Source organism: Neophocaena asiaeorientalis, unplaced genomic scaffold (genome assembly GCF_003031525.2).
Source record: "Neophocaena asiaeorientalis asiaeorientalis breed wild unplaced genomic scaffold, Neophocaena_asiaeorientalis_V1.1 scaffold74, whole genome shotgun sequence".
In the NCBI taxonomy this organism is placed as follows: domain Eukaryota; kingdom Metazoa; phylum Chordata; class Mammalia; order Artiodactyla; family Phocoenidae; genus Neophocaena; species Neophocaena asiaeorientalis.
In genome coordinates, this window is record NW_020172183.1 from 556,922 (window position 1) to 572,425 (window position 15,504).

Genomic DNA, 15,504 nt, shown 5'->3' on the forward strand with positions numbered 1-15,504 from the left:
GACATGGAAAAAAAAAAAAAAAAAAAAAAAAAAAAAAGAATAGGGACGGGACCTGCACCAGTGGGAGGGAGCTGTGAAGGAGGAAAGGTTTCCACACAGTAGGAAGCCCCTTCACCAGCAGAGACAGGGAGTGGAAGAGGGGGGAAGCTTCAGAGCCATGGAGGAGAGCACAGCAACAGCAGAGAGATTCCCACACAGAGGATCGGTGCCGACCAGCACTCACCAGCCCAAGAGGCTTGTCTGCTTACCTGCTGGGGTGGGTGGGGGTTGGGAGCTGAGGCTCAGGCTTCAGAGGTCTGATCCCAGGGAGAGGACTGGGGTTGCCTGCGTGAACACAGCCTGAAGGGGGCTAATGTGCCACAGCTAGCTGGGAGGGAGTCCAGGAAAAAGTCTGGAACTGCCTAAGAGGCAAGAGACCATTGTTTCGGGGTACGTGAGGAGAGGGGATTCAGAACACTGCCTAAACAAGCTCCAGAGATGGGCACGAGCTGCGGCTATCAGCGCAGACACCAGAGACGGGCATGAAAAGCTAAGGCTGCTGCTGCAGCCACCAAGAAGCCTGTGTGCAAGCACAGGTCACTATCAATACCTCCCCTCCTGGGAGCCTGTGCAGCCCGCCACTGCCAGGATCTTGTGGTCCAGGGACAACTTCCCTGGGAGAACACACTGCGCGCCTCAGGCTGTTGCAATGTCATGCCGGCCTCTGCCACCACAGACTCACCCCGCATTCCATATCCTTCCCTCCTCCCAGCCTCAGTGCTCCAGAGTCCCCTAATCAGCTGCTACTTTAACCCCGTCCTGTCTTAGTGAAGAACAGATGCCCTCAGACAACCTACAGTCAGAGGCAGGGCCAAATCCAAAGCTGAACCCCAGGAGCTGCGCAAACAAAGAAGAGAAAGGGAAATTTCTCCCAGCAGCCTCAGGAGCAGCGGATTAAATCTTCACAATCAACTTGATGTACCCTGCATCTCTGGAATAACTGAATAGACGATGAATCATGCCAAAATTGAGGCAGTGGACTTTGGGAGCAACTGTAGACTTGGGGTTCGCTGTCTGCATCTAATTTGTTTCTGGTTTTATGTGTATCTTAGTTTAGTATTTACAGTTTGTTATCATTGGTAGATTTGTTTATTCATTTGGTTGCTCTCTTCCTTTTTTTTATATATACTTTTTTTTTTTTCCTTTTTCTCTTTTTCTGAGTGTGTATGTGTATGCTTCTTTGTCTGTATGGCTTTGCTTCCACCATTTTTCCTAGGGTTCTGTTGGTCCATTTTTGTTTTTTGGGGTTTTCTTTTTTTTATTTTAGTATAGTTTTTAGCACTTGTTATCATTGGTGGATTTGTTTTTTGGTTTCATTGTTCATTCTTTCTTTTTCTCTTTTTTATTAATTTTTAAATTTTTTATTTTTACTAACTTTTTTATTCTTCTTTTAATACCTTTATTTTATTTTCTTTTTTCTTTCTTTCTTTCTTTTTCACTCCATTTTCTTCTGAGCTGTGTGGCTGACAGGGGCTTGGTGGTCCAGCCAGGCGTCAGGCCTGTGCCTCTGAGGTGGGAGAGCCAAGTTCAGGACACTGGTCCACAAGAAATCTCCCAGCTCCACATAATATCAAGTGGTGAAAGCTCTCCCAGAGATCTCCATCTCAATGCTCATACCCAGCTCCACTCAAGGGATAAATATGCTAAGATCATTCTTCCAGAGTTGGAGGATGGGGTCATACTTCAACTTAACTTCTTAGCACTTGATACGTCTGTCTGTTCCATATGTCTGTTCCATATAAGCTTTGAAGGAGCACTTGATATGTGCACTTGATATGTCTGTCTGTTCCATATAAGCTTTGAAGGAGCTGACTCATCATACTCAAGCTTGGTACATGATTCAGCATAAACTTGTACATATACCTATATCTGCCTGTGGTTCAGTAAGACATTTTGTTTAAGGGAAAAGAATCATTAAATAAGCATGTCATATATTTTCTAATGTATTTCTGTAAAATTTAGTATGTGCACATGGGTAGAAATTATAGCCAAAAAAATGGGGTGGTGGGGCAGGAATTGGGAACTTGGCTAACAAATCTTAAACATTGTTCAACAGCAATTTAAAATTTTTGAACATGGACAGCCTGGATAATAATTATTAGAAGATGTTGCTTCCATGTGTCCAAGTTATAATACTTTGGTCAAATAATTAATAGTACACAGACAATTTCCTCCTACCTATAAGTGAAATAGAAAAATATAATCCCAATATTAGCATTAATTCTGAATGTTAACAAATGCCTTCCTATTCCTCTATCTCTTATCACACATTTACTGAGCACATGTTGTGTGTTAGACATTGTGTTAGGAACTGAGAAACACAGGATAAATATATTGTCCCTACCCTTTTAAGTAGCTCAGAGTATGAAGCATGGACAGACAAAAGAAAAATGGTGGAGTTTTGTGATGTAAGTCATGACAGAGGTAAGCCCTTGGTGCTATTTGATGCAAAGAAAACCAGATAAAGGAGGGAACACCTGGTCCAAATTTTGATGGATTAATTGAAATTATCTGCACACCTTCATCCCCATAAAAAAGGGAAAAATATGTCCTAAATTCTGGGAACAGCATAGGTAAAGGCATCAAGGTAAGAAACTCTGCTATGCACTGCTAAACAGAATAAGTATAAGATGCTTCAGGAGGTGAGTGAGACAGAGAAAATAGAGCTTTGTATATCATGAAAGGGAGCTTGGATTTTTTTTCTTTAAGTCATGTGAAGTCATAGAATTTGACATAAATAGAATTGTTAATGATCTGATCTAGAGAGATCATCTCACTGCCATTGTAGAACTGATCAAGGAAAGCAAGAATAAAGGCAAGGAAACCAAAGCCAAAAAGAGAAAATAGGCATGAGAAAATTTTAAAAAGGAGAATCAGTAGAACTTGGTTGCTGGTTGGATGAGGGCTAAGGGAGAGTGAGTGGTGTAGGATCACTGACTAGTGTAGATGAGGATGCTCATATGATACTCAATAAGAGGAGGAGCATGGATGGCTTTAGGGGAAATGGAGAATGATGATGCATTCAGGTTTGTTGTAGGTTAAATTTGAGATGAGCAGAACTGCTAAGTGAGGGAGACAATAATCAGTTGTTGGACAGGTCAACAGCTCCAGATACTAATATTAAGTGGAGGTAGAGGTTTGGTAGCATCCACAAACATGGTGATCTTTGAAATAATGAAAGTGGATGAAATTTCCCAGGAAGTAAATATGAAAAGAGAAGAGGGCTGAATCCTGGGAAATATTGACTTTAAATGGCTAGCCATAGGATGCAAGAAGGACCCTGAAGGGCTTCCCTGGTGGCGCAGTCGTTGAGAGTCCGCCTGTCGATGCAGGGTACACGGGTTCATGCCCCGGTCCGGGAAGATCCCACATGCCGCGGAGCGGCTGGGCCCGTGAGCCATGGCCGCTGAGCCTGCGCATCTGGAGCCTGTGCTCCACAATGGGAGAAACAGTGAGAGGCCCGCGTACCACAAATTAAAAAAAAAAGAAGGACCCTGAAAACTGGAACTGAAGAAGTAAACCAAGAATGGCATTACAGATTCTTTGAAAAGAGAAAGTTCCAAGGACAAAATTGTCCCCAAAAAGTCAAATGCTTCAAAAGTTTTACTCATCTCTTCATGCCTTTACCTATTCATCCACTCAAATATTTATTGGGCTTTTAATATATTATAGTCACTAGTTATATACAGTTGCTAAACAAAATCAACCCTGTCCTGAGATAGATTACCATTTCATGGAGTAGACTGATCTTAAATAAATGGGGCAAGACATATATGTGTGATTTCAAAATGTGGTGAGTGCCATAAAAGAATGTTAGTATGTAAAGGATTCCCTGGGTATGATCATTAGGAGGTTATTGGTGGCTTTCACAATGGTAGTCTTGATGGAATAAGAGAAGTGAGCAAAAGTCAAATCACCACCAAAATTGCCATGAGTTGAAGAATAAATATGAAGAAAGGATGTGGAGCAAAGCAAGGTAGATAACCCTCTTAAGAAGCGTTAGTGTGACAATTAGAGCAATACAAAAAGAAAACAAAGCCAAGGAAGGTTTTTAAATTTATGATATGGGAAGATAGAGCATATTTATAGGCTGTTGTTAGAAGGAACTAATAGAAAGGAATAGCTATAAATATTTTTAAAGTGAGAAAATGTTTAATGAAATTGGCTAAAATTAATATGAATTATAAATATAACATATTTCAGGTGGATTCAAATGAACTAAAGAGACACTACAGGAGTTCTACAAAATTTCAGGTAGGTGACTTACAATTCCAAAATTGTTCAACTAATCCATTACAATTTTGACTTTAAGTTCCATCTATAAATTTCTACCCAAAAAAATCTGCTTCCTTTAAAAATTGTAGCCTTTGTAACAAAGTTTATACAGGTGAAGTTTTATTAGGCAGAGTTTTTCTTCTCAATAATTATACAATATACTTCCTAGTATGTGCAAATGTGTAATTCAATATATGGGTCTTTACTAGGCAGAACAAAATCTTAGCACCCACATTTAAATTCCAATTTAAATGTCCACAAAGGAGTATGGGGTGTACTTTGTCTTGTCCATATATAATTCTAGCCTCCAATTCATGTAGCATGATGATGTAAAAGTCTACAAAATTGTTTCTACTCCTATTTCTTTCTTGTTCATATAAGCAAAATATATGCTACGGTATAGCACAGGGAACTCTGCTAAATATTCTGTAATAACCTAAATGGGAAAAGAATTAGAAAAAGAATAGACACATGTATATGTATAACTGAATCACTTTGCTATACACCTGAAACTAACACAACATTGTTAATCAACTATACTCCAATATGAAATTTTTTTTTAAATTTTAATAAAATAATTTTAAAAATAAAACCACTGGAAATTGTCAGAATGGCATACAGCAAAAAAAAAGAAGCAATTATTTAGATAACATGGCATCTTCCTTTTCTCAAATAACAGTATAATATTATTTTTTCACCCATGTGTAGTTTTTTCACCCATAATTATTTACAAAGTACTTTATTATCTTTTATTGTTCCTCCTAACCCCAAGAAATAGGCAGAGATTTGAGGGTGTTCCAAGGTTACCTAAACTGTATGCATGAACTCCAACCTCCCATTTCAAGGACAACACTTTAGTGGCCTCAAATTTTGTTAAAAATACAAATCTCAGTTTAGGTGCCAAATTGTCCCTACTGGCAATCTATGGTGATTAAAATTTCTTTCAATTCTTTTTTATCTCCAATTAATTTTCTCTGTAAAAACTGCCACATACTTAGACATATTCATAAAAGATCTAAACTACTTTGATGAACTCTACAAAGAGGATGAATAGTTTTGTGAGTGCCACAGACCTTATTCCAAACACTTAATCACTTTCTTGAATTTGAATAAGGGCAACTTAACTCATATATTTAATTTGGGTTCATAAATGTAAACTTTTACATTTATTTAATTGAAGTCATGCCTTTTGAATTTCCTTAGCACATCCTGTATGTCTTATGGCATTGTATTACACTATTTCTGCGCTTGGTTATTCCACCACTAGATTGTTAACTTCTTGTGGACAGAAACAATACCTTACTGCTATTTCAACCCCAACATGCTTTGCAAAGTTCCTTGTACAGAGTACAGTGCTGGTCAGTACTTAATTCAATTTTCTACAATTCATTGAGAAATAAATCATCTCTATCTATACAAATCCACATTAATGTATTAATATCAAACATGATTAATAACTCTCTGCATAGAAAAGTCAAGTGAGTATGTGAGCAATTGGATCCTGAAATAGCACTAGACAAATCAACAGTTCTGTGCTCCTGCTTCCTTATTTATAAGACATTATTTTAGTAACTGCTCTGTGTACCTCTCAACTTGTTATAAGGCTCAATATCTGTAGGGTAAAATCAATGAGGTTTGATGATATTATGCAATTTTTAAGCCAATTATTTTAGTAAGTAATTTGTTTATAGTAGCCAATGTGTGTTCATTCAAACTGAAAGTCCCATTCCTTTTCAATAGCACTAGGCTTTGAAATTGTAGTACACAATTAATTACCTCAACTTTCCATTTCATACGTATGGCCTTACACAAAACTCTTAACTCCTCTTAATTGTCTTAAATAAATTAAACGTTTTTTTAATGTACTCTGTTTTTCAAGATGACGTAAAAAATAATGAAAATGAATAATTGTCTTATGTAAAAGAATTTTTTATTGTTATCATTGCAATCAGGAAAGTATGCAAATGTTATGCTGTCATTTCACAATTACCAGGGTAATGGAAGGCCAGAATAATTTAAATTCATCACAAATTTAAAATATATTGTCTTTAGCTATAATAGTACTTTCAATACCTTCTTCCATCGGAGCTGATAATTGTAAATGGGACTGACTTCTTTCCTCTCCTCTCTGTTAGCCTGTATAGTCTCTGATAGATATGTTCACAGCAGTTTATTGTTAGCAATATGATACAAGGTAGACAGCAGTAGAAAGAACTGAAGAGTCTGGATGAACCACCAACAATATAATTAGCCCTCAACACTGGAGAATTGCCTGAAACATAAAAATATATCACTACAATGAATGCCCAATTGTTTCACATAAAATCAAGAATGGGCTTGAGTTTCAGTCCAAAAGCCCCAAGTTTAAAACACTATTAAAATGTATTTTAACAGTAGCAACCATGCCATCTCTTAAATATATGTGACAGCTCAACAAAATCCCAGAAAATGCAATGCTGAAGCCGAGATCAGATGAATGAAGCTGGAAATGAAATTCATTAGAAGTAGGCTATGAAGTAGTGTTCTTGTTTTCAGGGCACTAATACACCTTTCAGTGACACCATGCATATGAAACTGAAGGCAATTTTGTATTAAGCAACAAATAAATCATGGTGACTGGTCAGCCCTTACATACATTGGTATAAATCAATTCATGTCCTAAAAAGCATGTAAACACAACATAATTGTGAATGTGTTCTTCCAACAGTTGGATGTGGCATCAATAATGCCATTTGATGTTTTCTACCTCTTCTTTGGGTTTAATCCAATATTTAGGACAAATAGGATGTTAAAGGTAAGATAACTATACTTAACTGTCTTCTTATAATAATGGAAGTCTCAAAGTACTTTAATATATCCTAAAAGTATCATATTCTTAATTTTTCGTAAACTATCCTCCATTTTTATGCCCTCATCAATGCTAAGAATTTTAAAAGCTGAATGAAGGAAAAATATCCCTATTTCTAGTAATGGAAGTTGCTTTTGTTGTTTTGAGTCTGCATCTCATAACAGCTATTTTTATAACTTAAAATAGGAATGCTTTTATATTTTGAAATACAGCTATAATTACAAATGAATATTTTATAATTTTATTCTGTTCCACTTGTCACTATTTATTACATAGTCACTGAATGCCTGCAATACTGGCTGTAAAATGAGGGTATTAGTTTAGCTGACCTCTAAGTTATCTCACTCATCAAAAATTCTATAATTATAGAAAAATGCAAGCACAGTTTTGCATAACAAAATTATTTATATACTTAGATACAACTCAAATGTCCATCAAGAGGGAAATAGTTAAATACATTGCAGTATATCTATAGAGTACATTGTAATGCAAAAATGAAGAGGAAGTTTTCTATGAAAGATCTCCAAGACAAACTGCTCAGTTAAAAAAAAAAAAAGCTAGTTACAGAACAGTTTATAGAACAATAGTAACTTTTGTAACAGAAAGGGGAAAATATTCTATTTTTCTATATTACATAAACAGTGGAAGACTACCCAAAAAGTCTAATAAAAATGGTTAACTGAAGTAAGGATGGGAAGCTGGAGGGAAAAGCAGGATGGGTAGGGGCAGGAATAGGAGAAAAGACTATGAAGGTATATATTTCCTATTGTTTTTGAACTATGTGAATGTATTACCTATTCAAAAAGGTTCTAAGACATAAATATTTTATAACTCATAGCTTTATCAGATACCTAAGAAGAATCTGAGGAGAGTCAGGATGTGAAATTTCATATAAATTTTTAATAATAGCAATGATAGCTTGTATTTCCAAAGCCAGCCTTCTTAAAAGGAACACCAAAGATTTTATCGGTTTTAGGTGGTTATCGCTTTGACACCTTGGGAAAACAAGATGACATAATCTGGAGACTCGGGTGGATCCTAACACAGCTGCAGCTGATATCTGTTGAATACATACCTGTAGCTACATACTTTGTTAAACTTGGTATTCATTATCTCATTTATTCCTCCAAACAACCTCATTTTAGAGATGAGGGAAATGAGAATTAGCAGAGTAAAAAAATCTGTCCAGACACACTCTGGTGAGTGGCAGTATCTGGATTCTATCACATATTTTTTCTGATCCCAAATTCCTTACTATAATCAGATGGGCAAATAAACTTCAGGCTGAAGGAGCTTTCCTTCCACACCCATGATTTTTCCAAGTCAAGAGGGACCTTACTCTATACTCTTGGCCATCCAAGACAACTCTAGAGACTTCTGTTTTGACCACAGAATGTAGGTCTAGATTGAGCAGAACTTAACGTTCCCAGCAGCTTGGTGGGCTGGCCATCCATCATCAAATTTCTAGTGTAGAATGGATGTTTCTGGAGGCCACTGCTCAGAAGCAACCAACTTTGAGAGAGACTCAAGTTCCTATGGATTTGAGTGTTTGTCTGGCATTATAATAAAAATTTATAAAATGCTAACTCTTCAAACCCCATCTCTGTGTCCCTTCAGTGTCCAAAAATCTACTCACTATATTAGGTAGTTTTTTTTATAATATAGGAGATCCTGAAAGCCAACATTAATCTTCTTTACATAACCCCACAGTCCAGTCATCTTCACATAAGTGTGTCATTTTAATGTGCAGTTCTCTAGGGAAAATATCATTTACCTATCTCCAAATTATATATGAGAAAACAAATTAAGAATATAAATTTTCTCTACAGTGAACACTTAAGCTAAATTTTAAAATGTGCCTTTGTGAAAACTTCTGTTAAGAGCACAATAAACAAGTTACCACAAATTGAAATTATCTTAATCTGAATGGTTAATGGATGTTTCCTACTCAGGAATTCTGGAAAAACAAATCATTTGTGTATATTTCTAGTTAAATAGTCATTGCTATTATAGCTGTTTTCTAATTCCAAATGTTCTATTACAGTCTTATCTACATTGGATGAAATTTTGAACTAAATAATCTTTGAACTAAATAATCTCTAATAGCCCTTCCTATCTGTAAGATCCTATGAGTCTAAGTACATTCTCTTATTGTCCCCAATTTACAGATGAGGAAACCAAAGTACAGAAATACTAAGTGACTTTTCCAAGGTCGCACAGTTAATAAATGGCAGAGAGGAGATTGGTGTTTGGCTCTGGATTTCATGCTCTTGCTCTTGCATTTTACAGCCTATAGATTAAAAAGAGAAAGTAGGGGGTAAGAGTGCATGTAGGGAGTATCTGTTGCTATAGAAGTGGGTGTAAGCAGAAGAAAACCTTGAGGCAAATAACAACTGTTTGGATTAAATGCATATAAACTCTCTATGTCTTTGAGCAATGTCAAGAATAGATAACAAATGCTAATATTAATTGAACTTTACATTTTGTTGAAATAAATACACAATTAATGCAACTTGCTTAAAAACAATGCTAGTGTTGAGCAACAGGCCTTAACACCTATTTACGATTTCAGTGTATTTTATTATGCTTTTACTATCTTACTTATGTTTTGGGGGGAGGTATGACTTTTAATTATTGTAAAATAAAGTTCTACCACATGCTTTAAAAAAGAAAAAAAAGGAAAGAAATGTTTTTAAGCTTGATTTTCAACAAGCATTACAAACAAGACTATAACTAGAGGGTAGAAATAAAATAAAGCAAGAAGCTCTGGAAGTTTGGCACCTTGTTAAAATGCACTACCCGGAGGAAAATACCACTGACAGACCTTAGTTTTTCTAAGACATGAATAGAATTATTTTCAGTAACAAATAAAGTCTATTTTATATTGTTTTATTTAAATATAATAGATGTATTTAAGACTAATGCACTTTTGGATTTCTTTTGCTTGTTTTCTACATAGTACACTTCATTTTTTGAGTTTAATCGTCATCTAGAGTCTATAATGAACAAGGCATATATCTACAGGTAAAGTATAACTCAATGTACTTCAGGGCTGGGAGAGAGAGCAATGGTGAAATATTTTAGACAGGACTTGGGAAGAATATGGCCTCCCTGCAAAAGAGAAGGGAATAATCTCAGATTTGGGGCTATGTAAAATATTGGGTTGTGTTCTAAAGTAGATTTGAACATTTTGAAGTGAGATAAAAGTATGAAAATTATATTAGATTTTAGAAGAATACAAGACTGAAAAAGAGGACGTATTACCTGCTTCAGTCAGAACAAAGACAGAGAAACGTGCTCTTTCACAAGTTTTTACATCTCTCTCATGACAATTCATTCTAGTCTGAATTTTCATTCATTTGCTGTTCTGAACTTAACTTGCCCAGAGACCTCTAGTCAGTTAATCGTAGCATAAAATCCCATGAGCTTTTCAGAGATATCCAGTGAAATCAGCATGGTGTATTTTATGGGACTCAAAGTGGAGAGGTGACCCTGGAGGCATATCTTTCAGGGAGTTGACTCATACCATTTGTGAAAAGAGGATTTTTTTTTTCTACTCTTGTCAGTCCCGGTCAAGACACTGCAGTCAGAAAACATGTGAAGGCACCATCATTTTATATTGTACTAATGAGAGTTAACAGTTCACAAATTTAAAGCAAGGAGATTCAGCAGAGACTTTAAGGAAAAGAAAATGTTAAAATAGGCTGTATTCCAGAAACAACATGAGTCTTACTTTGCATTTATTCTCCTTCCCAGATGTATTCGAACAACTGGATACTTGCTCTTTACTCTGCACATTAATGCTTGTATGTATTATTGGGCTTCAAACTATGAAGGAATTGGAACTACCAGATGGGTGTATGATGGTGAAGGAAACAAGTAAGTTTTAATTTTGAAGGAAATGTTTATTGATTATTCTTAATTTTATGTTTCAGTTTGAGCTTTCTTAAGCTAGTGTTTTTTGAAACTGTAAATCACAATCCATTAACTCTTTATTAGTAGATCAGTATGTTTTTAAGTGAAAGAGGATAGAATAGAGGAGGACAGAATAGAAAATATCCAAGTCTGTCATACCGAGTAGGGTGTGTGTGTGTGTGTGTGTGTGTGTGTGTGTGTGTCCTGGATTAACCTGTAGAATGCATTTCTTACTCAGGATCATGAACAAAAAAGTTTGAAAGCCTGTGTTTAGACAGCTGAGTGGTAAGGTAACTTTTAATAACTCCTATGATGATTGTTAGTAATGAAGAATGTTAATTATTTGGAGGGCAGATGCAGTGGCTAATTAGTTTACCACTGAAGAGCTTTATGGGTTTATGAGTCAGCTATAACCACTAACTCAATTAAACACAAAGTAACAAGGATCATATACTAAACTTGGCAATTAGATATGCAAGTACCCTGAGAATAAGAGATTGTCTGAAAATTTTAGTACAGTAGAATCAGGGCTCAACAATGGCAACTGAGTTTTTTAATAGTGAAATTTCCTTTTGGTAGATACAAAGGCCTGGCATAAAGTAGATTCCACTAACTTTCTGCTCCAGTGAAATGACATTGAGCCTATTATAAAGCAATGTCCTTACTGGAAAATAAGAGGTCCCAGCATGACTTTGAAGGGCAACTCACAGCAGCCTTGGGAAGGAAAGCAATTATAGGATAGAGCAAAAACTGTAAAGATACCTCACAAAATTACACCCTAGCTAGAGTGAGCAGGATCTGAATGAGGGATTATAACATTTTTTGAACTTTTAACCAGAACTAATTTTAAAAATTTAAAGTCAGAAGGCCCACTGATCGGGGAAATACACACACACACACACACACACACACACACAACAAGAAGAAAGTGTATAACCAAATCTATAAGTAATTCCCTTTAGAATGTGAATTAAATATGCATTTAGTTTAATATAAGTAACTACAAAGAAAACTGAGTAAGATACCAACTATATTAAATATTGCCTAGTAGTATGTAATTCAACATCATTAGACCCATAAGTCTGATAAGTGTTTTTATCAAATTAGCAAAATAATATACAGTTGCCATCCAGAAAAAGTGGAGCTATTTCTCTTTTCATACCTGGATGCCTTTCTGCAGCATTTCTAGAGAATATATCTTGTTCCCAGTGCCTAGAACATTGTTAAATATATAGCATACACTCAGTATATGTTAGGTATTTAAAGAAGGCAAGAAGGAAGTTTCTTTACTCTCTCTTCCTACTTGCCTTCTTTAAATACTTAACATATAGTGAGTGTGTGAGAGAGAGTAAAGAAAAAAGGAAGGAATGACCAAATCTGTATTATAACAAGAAGAAAGAAACCTCAGTTTCAACCCATAAGAAACTGAAGCTACATTGTTCTAATATTTTAGACGTCTAATTCCAGCTACAGTGCAGACCAGATATTCAAAGCCCTCTCACTAAAATACAAGAAGATAAACTACTTGAAATTTTTGTTGTATTAGTTATTGCAATTACTTGTTATAAGATACATTTCTACATAAATTATAATCACAACAGTTTTCAATGATTGCTAAACTCTCTAGAAAGTAAAAGGAATCTCCAAAGTCTAAAAAACAAATGTGGGTACTGAAGCTGGAGTAAAGTAGTAAGATAATCACTAAGGAACAGAAATAGAGAAGATAACTTCTGAATCAGTAGAATAAAAAAAAGATAAGATTGTAGAAACAACTTAAAATATATCAGTAAGCAGAATAATTTAATATGAATTAAATTCACCACCTAAAAGAGACTGTCAAATAATATTAGTCAAAATAGACTTTAAAACAAAAATTATTTTAGGGAAAAATAAGGTTATCATATAATGATAAAAGTTTAAACTCACTATCAATATTTACCAGTTCTAAATGTGCATGCACCTAATGCAAAGTACTTATGATGAATCAAAGAAATTCATAAAGCAAAAATTATTAGAAGGAAGAGAAATTTACAAATACACCATCAAAGTGTGAGACATCAACACACTACTATTGACTGATCAAGCAACCACAGACAATCAGTAAAGATATAAAAGATTTGAGAACCCATTAAAAAGCTTGATTTAACAAATACAAATGGAACTTTGTACCCAAGAATTAGAAACCACTCATTAATCTTTTTTAATTTTTTTATTGAGTTATTGTTGCTGTACAATATTTTATGTTACAGCTGTACAATATAATGAGTCACAATTTTTAAAGGTTATGCTCCATTTATAGTTATTGTAAAATATTGGCTATATTCCCTGTGTTGTACAATATATCCTTGTAGCTTATTTTACACATAATAGTTTGTACCTCTCAATCCCCTATCCCTATAACACCCCTCCCTCCTCCCCTCTCCCCACTGGTAACCACTAGTTTGCTCTCTATATTTGTGAGTCTGCTTCTTTTTTGTTGTATTTACTAGTTTGTTGTATTTTTTAGATTTCACATATCATACAGTATTTGTCTTTCTCTGTCTGACTTATTTCACTTAGCATAATGCCCTCCAAGTCCATCTATGTTGTTGCAAATGGCAAGATTTCATTCTTTATAATGGCTTAGTATTCCAGTGTGTGTGTCTGTGTGTGTGTGTGTGTGTGTGTGTGTGTGTGTGTGTGTGTATCACATCTTCTGTTTCCATTCATCTGTTAATGGACACTTAGGCTGCTTTCATATCTTGGCAATTGTAAACAACAATACTATGAACATTGGGGTGCAGGTATCTTTTTGAATTAGTGTTTTTGTTTTTGTTTTTGATATATGCCCAAGAGTGGAACTGCTGAGTCATATGGTAGTTCTATTTTTAACTTTTTGAGAAACCTCCATACTGTTTTCCACAATGGCTATACCAATTTACTTTACCACCAACAGTGTACAAGGGTTCCCTTTTCTCCACATCCTCGCCAACATTTGTTATTTGTGCTCTTTTTGATGATAGCCATTCTGACAGGTGTGAGGTGATATCTCATTGTGGTTTTGATTTACATTTCCCTGATGATTAGCAATGTTGTGCATCTTTTCATATATCTATAGGCCATCTGCATTTCCTCCTTGGAAGAAGAAACCACTCATTCTTCTTAATTACTCATGGAAAGATTACAAAAAGTGGTCATTTTCTAGGCCAAAAAGCAAGTCTCAATACATTTCACAGCACTGGTATGATACAGCCCCCATTCTCTGCTGCTTTAGACAGGAGGGTTCTCACCCAAAACCAAAGGTCCAATAATCCTGTTACCAGCTGTCAGGGACACATCCTTACAAATAAAATGTCTTTAAAAGCAGCATTTATATGTATTTTAAGATAATTTGCAAATGGCAGTTATTAACATACTTACATTTTCCCACAGTTTTTAAGCATCACCTGCCCCTTCTATTATTCCATATTACCCTTTGACCATGTAAGCTTAAAGCATTTTTTTAGTTAACCCTCGTGATGGTTTCTGATGACCTATAAATTGAAGGTTGCTTATGAAATCACTGGACTTGTAAACTTTCTCCTAGTTAGAATTATGCAGCAACTGTGGGGCGTAAGTGGAGCATTGTAAGCATTTAAAATGAGTCATTTATTACTATTTTATTAATCCTCATCAGAATAACAATGTCTGTTCATTTCAATAGAAGACAAGAAGTCATTTTCATTTATACTAAGTAGATGGCATCCTTCATTTGACTGTGGAATTTGACAAAGTAGGAAATGGCTTACTTAGCTCAAAAGGAAAACATAAGTAGTTAAGGTTATTTGGTACCCAGAAATGTTCCCAATGTCCCTTAATCCATATATACCCCAATTTATTTATTTTCTGACATAAATTTCCCAGCGTGCGCAAACCTCTTAGCAAATACGTAGCCTCAATCCCTAACACATAGACTGTCAAAAGAAAGAGTAAAAATAGCAAGCAAGTTTGTCATGGGAATCATGACTTTAGAGAGGATGGAGAAAGAGTCAGAATCTCCATATCTTAGAGTTAGGGAAATTTAGGATAACTTACTCCCTTCTTTTTACACAGGAGGAAGATGAGATCAGGGTAGATGAAGGTATTAACTCAGGTCCCCTAGATACTTCAGTTCAGACACTGACAAAAAAAAAAAAAAAAAAAAAAAAAAGAATGGTCTTTACATAGACACTTAGAAAAATGTAACAAAACCTCCAGAACAGAAGAATTCAGTAGACCAGAAGGGAGATGAAAGGCAGCTGGCAGCATGTATAGAAGGGGATTGCATAGATGTGCTCACAGATACAGCCTTCCTATGTTCTTAAGTCTAAGTATGCATAACCTTTCACTTATTCTTTCAGGTCATTTAGCAAATATATTACACTCCTATTGTGTAATACCTGTCTTTGAGGAGTTTATCTTCTAATGAG

At 35.4% G+C, this 15,504-nt stretch overlaps 1 protein-coding gene across 1 annotated transcript in view; it reads left to right on the top strand.

The window, feature by feature from the left end:
- Nucleotides 1–15,504, top strand: part of CNGB3 (cyclic nucleotide gated channel subunit beta 3) — a 142,799-nt gene that overhangs the window by 74,434 nt on the left and 52,861 nt on the right. The window contains exons 7-10 of the mRNA XM_024761527.1: nucleotides 4,243–4,293; nucleotides 7,022–7,108; nucleotides 10,122–10,186; nucleotides 10,919–11,041. Coding sequence (XP_024617295.1) covers nucleotides 4,243–4,293; nucleotides 7,022–7,108; nucleotides 10,122–10,186; nucleotides 10,919–11,041 — 326 coding nt within the window. The remainder of the gene's footprint in view (nucleotides 1–4,242; nucleotides 4,294–7,021; nucleotides 7,109–10,121; nucleotides 10,187–10,918; nucleotides 11,042–15,504) is intronic.